Source organism: Letharia columbiana (assembly GCF_014066305.1).
Source record: "Letharia columbiana isolate WasteWater2 chromosome Unknown Sc0000001_s0, whole genome shotgun sequence".
Lineage (NCBI taxonomy): Eukaryota > Fungi > Ascomycota > Lecanoromycetes > Lecanorales > Parmeliaceae > Letharia > Letharia columbiana.
This window is the reverse complement of record NW_023501037.1, coordinates 1,698,089-1,709,867: the sequence shown is the minus strand read 5'-3', so window position 1 is coordinate 1,709,867 and position 11,779 is coordinate 1,698,089. Positions and strand designations below refer to the sequence as shown.

Sequence of the window (11,779 nt, the reverse complement as noted above, 5' to 3'; positions counted from 1 at the left end):
AATAGAAATATACTTAAGAGTAATAATATCAGCGATAACTTATTCTCGTATATAGTAGTATTAAATATCGATATATTTAATATATATATAAAATTAAGAATTTTTAATAAGGATTATAGTATTCTAATTATTATAGTAGATAATAATAGTTTATATATATTTAGCGCTAGGGTTAAATTAATTAAGAAGTTTATATAATTAAATTATCTTTTTAATAGTTTATATCTAATTAATATATTTAGTTTTATAAGAGAATAGTATTATAATAAGCTATTATTTCGATAATTAATTAATAATAATACTACTTATATTAAAGACGTAGCTAAAAATAAAATATTAAGTATTCTAATTGCTTATTTAGTCCGCGTTTATATAGCTAATAAGTAATTTTAGATCTCTCTTAAATACTAATTATTAGTTCTTAATATCATTTAAATATTAAAAGATACACTTAATAGTCTTTTAATAAAATTTATCGAGATTTAAAATATATTTAAAGATTATTAAAATAATAAATAAGGTATAAGATTAAATTAGATATTTAATATTATATATATAAGTAATCTTATAGCTAACTAATAGATATAGCGAGATTAATCGATAGAGATAAAATTATCTTTAGTAGTATAGAATTTATTATTATTAATAAGAGTAGGTAATAACGTAGAATTTAATATATTATATTCCTTTAAAAACTTTTTAATATAGCCTTTTTAGCTAAGGCGTAGAATTTAATTAATATAATTTCTAATAATCGTTATATTAAGATAATAGATATAAGATTCTAAATCGATTATCTTGAACTTTTTATTAAGCTTATTCTTAATACTTTATATCTCGATTTTATTAAAATTCGCGAGTAAGATATCGTCTATGATGGTTGCGGACGCTAATTTATTTACCCGCGATGACTTAGCCGGTCTAACCAAAGAGCGTAGCGAACCCGAATTGATGATTGGTTGCACATACAAATTCAAGGTTTTCAAGCTCAGCCCTATCTTATTCTATTATATATACTAATAACTTACGATATCTTATAATATTATTAAATATATATTATTTTTTAACGATAATAGTTATTTTCGATATTTTAATAAATCTAAATCTCTTAAATAAAGTAATATTTTATTTATTAACGTTACTATTAATAATAAATAAATACTTATTATTATTAATAAGTTAATATATATATTATTTAAATACTTCGTCTTAAAGATAAATCTATAAATTATTTCGTAATAGCTTTATATTTTTAACTCTTATAATATTTTTAATTCTATTAATAAAGATAATAATATTCTAAAAATAGATTTCTTTTTCGATATACTCTATATCTACTATTTTATTAGAAGATTTATTATTATAAAAAGAATTAAAAAATTTAATATCGCTATTAAAAAAGCGAGGTTCGTTATTTTTATTAATAATATTCTATTCTAATATTTCTAGATTTTCTAGATTTTCTAATAAATCTAATAAATTAGAAGATTCTAGATTTAAATAATTTCTTATATAGCGATTAATAATATTAATAATAATTACTTCTATATTAATAGCTTAAAGATTTACTTCGAATTCTTTATTTATTATTCTATTATTATTATAACGACAAATTATCTTATTAATAAAGATATTTAAGATTTCTAATAAATAATATTATAAATCGTCGAATTATTTAATAAGTTAAGAATTATTACTTAAAGATTTAATAGATAAGATATTTATAGCTTAATTAAAAGAAGTATATCTTTCTACTTTTAAAGTATTATTAATAAATAAAAAATCGAAAAAATAACGTTCTTAAGTTATAGATTCTTAAAAAAGATAAAGTACTATTTTTAGAGTAGTATAATCAATTACTTAATCTTTTAATTAAGTCTATTAAAAAAGTAAATCAAATAATAAAGAATAAAATTATATTTATTAATTTTTTAATAATAATAATACTAGTCTAATAGATCTAAAGATATTCTTTATAAGATATTAAATAATTCTTTAAGTAGTTTTATTAATAAGAAAGTTTACTTAATAATCGAAGATGATTAAATTATCTTATAACTATTAGGTCTAAATAATTATATTATAAAAAATTAGCTTAATAAATATATAGAAATAACGAAAGATAAAAAAGCACGAAGATTCTTTATTCTTATTTAAAAAGTATAAGAATTCTTAACTTTAGATTAATCTAATATTAATAAAAAAACTCTATTAATTTCTAATAGTAGACTATTATATAGTAATTACTACTATTATATAAATATTACTATCACTATTATAATAATATAAGATTCTTAGAAATCTAATTTTTAAGAAAGACGTTTCTTGAGTAGTAATAAAGATGATTCTTCTTCTATGAAATCTGATTGCCTAAATATATCTGATATGTTAAGCCATATCAAGCTATGTTACTAGCTCCTATCTACTAAGCATAATTTATAACACTTAAAGAGATATATAGTAAATATTATTAGCTTTATCGATATAGCGTTAAATTACTACTAATTTAAATTAGTATTAATAATAAAACGCGTATAATTCTTATTAGTCTTTCTAGTTTAGTCGTATCTTATATCGATCTAAAGAAGCTTATTAGAATACTACTACTCGATCTTTCTAATTATAAGAGTAGCGAGTTTATTAAATCTTAATTAATAAAGTAAAGAAATTCGAGAATTCTTAATAGAATTTAAGTTATTTAAAGAATTCTAATAACTTTTATAATAATTATAATAAGAAAGATATCGAGAAGTAAGAAAATAATTATTTTAGTTTTCACGAATCTTATAAAAGCACGAAATCGAAAGTTAACTTTATCGATTTACCGCTATTAAAATACTTTTATTAGCGATATTATAAGAAGTTTAAATCTTAAAATAAGTTATTCTATTATCTTAAGTAGTAATATTAAAATTACGAACTCGGAAATAAGATTTCTAAAAAATTCATAGATTTAGAGAATAAGAATTTTAAGAATTCTAAGTATACTACGGAAGTAGTTTTCACACTTTATACTATAAAAATAATTTCTACTCTTAAAATTATTAAATCTATTATTATAGAATTATCTAGATATAGATAAGAAACTACTATTTATAATTTTTAGTATACTAAGATAAATACTCGCCTAAATTTAAATTCTTTTAATATCGAAGTTTATCTAAATTCTAAATATCTAATTACTCTAGATAATTATACTTTACTAGCTTTCTTATTTAATTTCAAGAAAAGAATCTAGAAGTAAATATCTTCTATACCGATTCGAGACTATAATAATAAAATTATTAATATTACAAAGTATATTTTTATAAATTTATATTTTTTAGAAAATCTAAGAAGTATAGAAGAAGCTACTCTTATTAAAATAAAATAAAGATTTATTTAATAAATAATCTTAAAACTAATATATTAATGGAAATAAATATTCTTATATTATATAAGTTTTTATTAAATTATAAATTATAATCTATTACTATAAATAGTTATTAAAATATTAAGATTTCTATTTATTTTATAACGAAGTTTTATTTTTAAATTAAACGAGTTATAAAAGTAAAGTTAATATTTATATTATTATTTAACTTTATAATAAATATTCTAATTAACTATTATAATACGCTCTCTAATAATTATAACTATCTCATTAAGCTTAAATTCTTAACTTTTCTTAAAAAAAAAGATAATATCTTTATTTACATTATGAATTTCGCTATAATTTTTATATAAATAAGAAATTCTATAAAAGTATTAATTTTACTTTCTAGAAATATAAGATTAAATATTATAATAGAGTATACTATAGATAAATACTACTAAGTTTCTTATAAATTAGTAAACTTAATAGTTTATAAATAACGTACTTTAAATTAATCGAAGATAGCTATTATTATTATTATTATAAATAATATTATTAATATAAATTATATTACTATAATAGATTCTAATCTTAAATATATATTTTTAAACGACGTAATTATCTATAGTAAGAATAAGATTTATTATACTTTTAACTTCGTTATAATAGAATTTAAAGATATCTTTATAAATTTAGAAAATATTACTATTCTGGCCATTACTAAAGATATATTACCGTTATATAACGGTTCTATAACTAATAACCGATAAACAACCGATATATCACCGATATACAACCGATACGAAACTCAATTCATACTCGTTAGAAGAATTGTTCTAACTTATAATTTCACATCGGTTGTTCAACGGTCACGTGACGGTCACGTGACGGTCACGTGATAGTTGTCGAACGGTTGTAAAACGGTTGTAGAACGGTTATACGATTCTTATAGAACTATAAATAATCTATATAATAACTAAAAATAAATTTTAATTTTAAAGTTCTTTATAGGGCTGAAAATTCGCTTAGTATATATAAGCTTGAATATCAACGCTAATAACTTAAAATTCGTTTTTTTCGAATTTTAGCGAAATTTTTATATTAGAAGATATATTATATAATACTACTAGCCTATTCGAGACTTAGTAAAAAAATAAAAATAAAAATATATTATTATAACGATTGTAGAACGGTTGTAGAACGGTTGTAAAACTATAACCGTTGTGGGTTCTAAGGGAAGAGTTCTATAGTTTACGACTGTTGTAAAACGGTTGTAAATCGGTTCTAGAACGGTTTTTCAACTAGCATAGAATCGTTATAATACCGTTTCACAACCGTAATACGCTAGTTCTATAACTTTACAAATGGGCAGAACGGTATAGATATTTCTAAAGAATAGTAAATATCGATTTTATTAAAGCTAGACGCTAAAGTAAAACTATTAAAAATCTATCTTCTTAATTATAAAGATTAAGAAATAATTAATATTACTTTTAATAAGCTATAATAATAAAAAAAGCTTTACTTCTCTACGTAGCTAATTTCTTATAATTAACCTTATTTTATAATTTAATAAAATATACTATAAAATTAAGAAGAAATAATTATTATTAATATTCGAGAATTTAATATTATAATAAAAGATAATAACTATTTACTACTTTTATAATTAGATATTATTATATTAATAGTAAAATTCATCTATATTTCTATTATAAACGAAGTTATATAATTTTATTAATTTAATATAAAGCTTTCTAATAGATATAAATTTATTATTATTAATTATTATAATTAGAAAGAATCTAATATAGTATTTATAAAATATAAAAAATCTTTATTATACGTATAACGTTAGATTAATACTCTATAATATTTACTTTATACTTTTATATATACTTTCATAAACGATATTATCGTCTTTAATAGAATCTTTTAGAAATATAAATCTTATCTTCGATAGCTATTTTAGCTATTATAAGAGAAATAGACTTCTCTAATATTAATAAAATTCTTTCTAGAATTTTTATTAATAATACTATTAGAATAGCGTACTTTATTAATTCTCTTAGTATATTTATAGTAGAAGAAAAAATTAAGATAATTACTATACTTCGATTTCTATTAAATCTTTATAACTTAAAAATCTTTCTCGACTTAATAAGATAGCTAAGAAACTCGATTTCTCGCTATATATAGTATACTTAATTATTATAAGAATAAAAGATTACTCTTACTTAAATAATAATAACTAAATTAAATTACTTTCTTAATTAACTTAAAGTAATTACTATATTTACTATTATTACTTCTAAAAAGTAATTTATTAAACTCGTATATAAGCGAAGTTCTATATAATTATATTACGAATTAACTTAAAAAGAAGTTTCTATCTTCTAAGATTTATAAAGTACTTTTTACTCGCTTTTTTTCTAATATACTTCGATCGAAAATAAAAATTATATATCGATATTAATACTTTTAAAGTATAGAATTTCGCTATTATAATTTACTACGTATAAAAAAAGTATTTATTTCTATTAGAGAAGATATATAAATTATAATATTTCTAAGTAAGTTAATTATTATTATAGAATATATTTCTTAATTTATAGAATTTAAGATTATCGCTATAGTTTAAGTAGTTTAAAAAATTAGATATCTAATCGAAGTATTCGAAGTATTATTAATAATAGTTTATATCGATTACTCTAGTATTATTTAAATCGCTTAATAAATTATACTTTTTATTTTATTTATAAATAAACTAAATCTTTAATTAATTTATACTTTTTAATACTTATTAAAATTTAATTTTATTATATACTATAAGATTAGTAAATTAAATATTATTTTTAATATATTATCTAGACTTTAAGTAAATATAAACTTTAAAGAGAAGTAAGTAGTATTAGAAAGTCTTTATAAAAATATTCTAGAATTAAATAAATAAATAGTATCGCTTAAAGTATTCTTAATTTATTATATAATCTTAATAGAAATAAGTAATAGCTTTAAGAAACGCCTTATTAAGGCGTATAGCAAGAATTCTTAATAGATTAAAATTCTCGATTTACTTAAGTAGCTCGAGCTTAATCTTTTAATAGAACTTCGCTTTTAGAAATATAATAATCTTATTTATAGTATTATACTTAATTATATTAATAAGTAATAGTTTTATATTTCTAAGTTAATATAGTAAAAAGTCTTTTAATTAATATATAATTAGAGTTTCTATATTAGTTTTTATATTATTTATATTAGAATCTTATTATTAATCTATATTAAAGACTTATTAAAGTATTTTTAAATCTATTTAAAATACTATTCGAAGTATTAACTTAATTAAATTAAATAATATTCTACTTATAGCGAGCTTAATTTAATTTCTATATTATTAATTCTATTTTATATTATAATAATAAATTTTATTATTATATTTCCTTTTTAAAAAGATAAAAATATACTTCTTACTATAATTTATAAATTTTTAAAAAAAAATCTTATATTAAGATTTAATAAATAGATTATAATCGATTAAATAAATACTTTACTCGTTATTCTAGTATCTTATAATTAAGATATTTTTATTATTATAATTAGCGATCGTAATATTAAGTTTATAAATATTTTCTAGAAATTTATTTTTAAAAAGCTCGAAATTATTATAATAATTTTAATTATTTATTACTCTTAGATAGATAAATAATTAAAAAAAATTAGATTATTAAGATTACTCTATAATTTTATCTTATTATTAATATAGATAACTAGTTAAGCGTATTTTTATTTTTTTAAATATATCTTAATAACTTAATTATATTAATAAGATTTATATTAAATAAAATTATCTATAAATTTCGAGTAAGAGATATATTAAGATTATTTATAGATTTATCGCTAGAGAATCTTAATTAACTATATTTTATTAAATAAGAAGAGATTAATAATACTATTACTTTCGTTAATACTATAATAAAAAATCGTTATAATAATAACTATAAAGCTATTAATCTTCGTAAAAAGTTATTAATTTATCTAAGATTATATTATAAATACTCTATTTTTAATATTAATTCTAAGCTTTTTAATTAGAGAGTTAAATTTTTTAAGATATTAAAGAAAATAAGAAATCTTATTTATCGATTAAATCTTTTAAGTATTATATATATCTATTCTATAATATCTATAATCTAATTAAAACCTACTTTAAATTAATCTAAAGATCTTTATTATAAAAACTTATATTTATTATAATTAGTAAAGAAAGAAAAAGAATAGATAAACTTAAATCTTATTATTAGATTTTTATTATTTAAAATTAAGAAACTAAGTAATAAATAGAGAACTAAAAGGAATATTAAGTATTTAATATATTAAAAGAATAGTAATAAGAAGTATAATACTTAGTATCTACTATATACTCTCTCGAGAGTAAAGAATCTTATAGTAAAATACGACGCCCGAATTTCTATTAATTTTATAAGAAATCGTTAAGAAAAGAAATAGTCTACTACGCAAATATCGCCTATATTATTTATTAAGAAATTAAGTACTTACTTTGCTAGCTAAGACTATTTCTATTAGAAAATAAAATTATTTATAAAAGAAGAATTATACTTTTTAATCTTTAGTTTAAACTATAGCATTAATTCTTATAAAGAATACGATTTTATTTTCGCTTACGTTATCGTCTATTTCGCTATTAAATTCTTCTACTACTCGTTATAGTATACGAATATTAATTTAGTAAAACGCCTTTTTTATTAGAGAAGGTTTCTTCTTTCTATAAAGAAATATCTTTCTAAAAAATCTTACTATAAGATTAGATCTTCTTATTTTATTTTACTATAGAAAGAAAGAAATTTAATACTATATCTGAAGAAATAATTTTCTTAATTTACGTAAAGAAAAGGCTATTCTTTACTTAAAGAAATAAGTTTCTTTACTTAAAGAAATAAGTTTCTCTACTTATAGAAATAAGTTTCTTACCTTAGCGAGAACGCTACCTTTCTTTCTTTCTTATTGATATATGTTATAGACTTATATTTAATAAATAGAAGCTAGTAGTTAATAGCTTAATATAACTTAATATTAAAATATAATTAAATAATTAAATTCTATAAAAGAAGAATTATCTTTTTATTACTTAAGAAACGTCTTTCTTAAAAAACGTCTTTCTTAGAAATGAGATTTCTAAGGATCTTACGTTATCTTAATACTTAATATTATAATATTAATATAATATAAAGTTAATATATTAATTTATATAATCTATAAATATATATATATAAAGAGAAGACGCGTTAAGATTTAATAAGAAAGATATATTAAGTATAGAGAATTAATTCGTAATAGATATTCTCTTATTTACTTAAGTTTTATTTATTTATTAATTAATAATATAAGAGATTTAGAATTAATATATATAAAAGAATAAGATAAAGCTAAATTAGAAAATCTTAAATTTATATATATAGTTAATTATTAATTCGTTAGATCTATACTTTTTAATTAAATACTACGAGTAAATAAATTAATATTTATAATTATTAAAAAAATAGATATATATTATTAATATATAGAATAACTTTTTTATTTTCTATTAAGTTTTTAAGATTTTTTTTAAATTATAAATTAAAATATAAGCTTTTAGAGAAAAAAAGAATTTCTAAATTTAATCTTATAATTATTAAAGCGTAAGAAATTCAAATATCGTTTATTAAAGTTCGCTTACTAAAGTTCGCTCGATAGCTCTAATTAAAAAATAGATATATATTATTTAATTTTAAAATAACTTTTTTATTTTCTATTAAAATTTTAAGATTTTTCTTTTAAATTATAGAAGATAGTATAGGCTTTTAGATAAAAAAAGAATTATTAAATTTAGTCTTATAGATATTTAAAGATAAGAAATTCAAATATCGCTTATTAAAAATCGCTTATTAAATTTACTCGACAGCCCTAATTAAAAAAAAACGATTATAAATTTAATTTATAGACCTTTACTCGTATATTTATATTATAAGATCGTTAAATACTTATTTAATATATAAGACTCTTCTTTATAATAGGTTATAAAAATAATAATAGGGGAAATCGCGAAAAACGCGTAAATCCGTCATTTGTTTTGACGCGTACTCGACGCGCCCACCGCGTCCAACGCTCCGCCGCTCCTGCGGCTCTCGCAAAATCATGAGGGTCCCTTTGACACAAAGACATACAATTATGCCACACTCTACAGCCCCAGGGCCAATGCGACCTGAAGAGGTCGACGAAGACGGCATCCTCCCGGACGCGCCTCAGCAAGTTTCAGACCATACGAAAGAAGAGGGAAAGACGGACATGATCGATAGTGCATCGCAATCAGAGGATTCAACAAGCGAAGCACCGAGGATAGATGTAAACGTCGAGGACCTTTTTGACGACGCTGACGACGATGAAGAGGATGAGTTCTCAGGCTCAAAAGTTCTAAATCCCGGAAACGAAAGCAGTCCACCAGAGGCACCCTTGTGAGAATGTCTCTGCTCCAAGTGGATGCCGGTTTCTAACTTGGACTTCCAGGCCTTTCGCTCAGTCTGCAAAGTACACAGACCCAGAGGTCATGCTAGCCTTCTATCAGCGCCTTTTTCCGTTCCGGTACCTTTACCAGTGGCTGAACCACTCAATGAAACCATCGAACGATTTTGGTCATCGGGAATTCGCGTTCACTCTGCAAAATGACGCGTATCTCAGGTACCAAAGCTTCCCCACAGGAGACCTGTGAGTATACTTCTATTTCCTTGCGTCACGCAAAATTCATTCCTCGCAGACTTCGGAGGGAGATTCTACGCCTCAACCCTTCCCGTTTTGAGATAGGTCCAGTCTACACAGCAAATCCTCGGGATCGCAAAACTCTCCGCAAATCCACTGCTTTTCGGCCAATGGCAAAAGAATTGGTCTTTGACATAGATCTGACGGATTATGACGAAATACGTACCTGTTGCAACAAAGCGAATATCTGCCACAAATGTTGGTCGTTCGTCACAATGGCCATTAAGGTCGTGGATGCAGCGCTAAGAGAAGATTTCGGATTTCAGCACATCATGTGGGTCTATTCTGGGCGAAGAGGAGCCCATGCCTGGATCAGTGACAAGCGAGCAAGGAACATGGATGATCAGAAAAGGAAAGCGCTCGCAGGATATCTAGAAGTGATCAAAGGTGGAGCACAAAGTGGCAAGAAGGTCAATGTGAAGCGGCCCCTCCACCCACATCTAGCGTAAGTCGCCTTTGATCGAGATCTTGCAATACAATATCTCCCTTTAATGCCTTGCAGTCGGAGTCTTGACATCTTGAAAGAACACTTCCAGCGCGATATTTTGGAAGACCAGGACCCTTGGGCCGAACCCGAGAAGGCAGAGCGTCTACTTCGGCTGCTTCCTGATAAAGTATTGAATGATTCTTTACGCAAGAAATGGGATGCAGCCCCTGGCCGGTCAAGCGTCAGCAAATGGGCTGACATAGATGCCCTTGCGAAGACAGGAGCCAGCAAGACCCTGGATGGCAGAGCTCTATTGGAAGCAAAGCAAGACATTGTGCTTGAGTACACGTATCCGCGCCTCGATATTGAGGTCAGCAAAAAAAAAATACATTTACTGAAGTCTCCTTTTGTCATACATCCGGGGACTGGAAGGGTCTGCGTACCCATCGACACTAAGAGACTAGCAAAGTTCGATCCTCTTGGAGTGCCAACTGTGACGGAACTTTTGGGTGAGATCGATGCGTTTGATGAGCAAACGACGAAGGAGGAGAGCGATGTCAAAAAGACTCAAGACTATGAGAAGACGGGTTTGAGGCCGTATGTGGAATATTTTAGGACTTACGTCGCTGGGTTGCTTAGGGAGGAGAAGGGTGTGAAGAGGGAGAGGGAGACAGACAATGCGATGGAATTCTGAGACTTTCGTAACTAGGCTGTGCAGATGATTGGCCAGTGGTTGAGATACAGTTGTCAGCGACTCAATAATGTGTATGATAAATCTATATTGATAGTATAAAGAGAAAACAGTCTACTCGTTTCAACCCCATTTGCACGTTACCCCCATTTGCACGCTCTTAAATTTAATAAATTCGATATAAATAGTTACTACTACTATAGCTATTACTATTTATTATTTATTTTAATAATTTAATATGTACTGGGGCGCGGGCTTCCCAGTAGTGAAAAGCTTGCCGAGTACTGGTTTTTGACTGTTTAATTCTCAGGGAGACCCCCTAAAACCCCTCGGACCCTTCGAGGGCTCTTTAAGGGCTCTCCGAGGGCTTCTATCGAAGGGGCTATCAAAGCAAGCTCGAAATTTGATTATTTTAATAATATTTGATTGATTTCGAGCTTGCTTTGACAGCCCCTCCGATAGAAGCCCTCGGAGAGCCCTTAAAGAGCTCCGA

The 11,779-nt window shown here is 23.8% G+C and overlaps 1 protein-coding gene across 1 annotated transcript; it reads left to right on the top strand.

Annotated features, from left to right (window-relative positions):
* Window positions 1-9,583: 9,583 nt before the first annotated feature.
* HO173_001070 (uncharacterized protein) lies at window positions 9,584-11,289 on the top strand (the record flags this gene model as incomplete). The annotated part of the gene is made up of 4 exons (XM_037303016.1): window positions 9,584-9,867; window positions 9,920-10,117; window positions 10,167-10,613; window positions 10,671-11,289. The coding sequence occupies 4 exons, from the start codon at window positions 9,584-9,586 to the stop codon at window positions 11,287-11,289; spliced, it is 1,548 nt and encodes a 515-aa protein (XP_037170523.1).
* Between the last annotated feature and the right edge of the window lie 490 nt (window positions 11,290-11,779).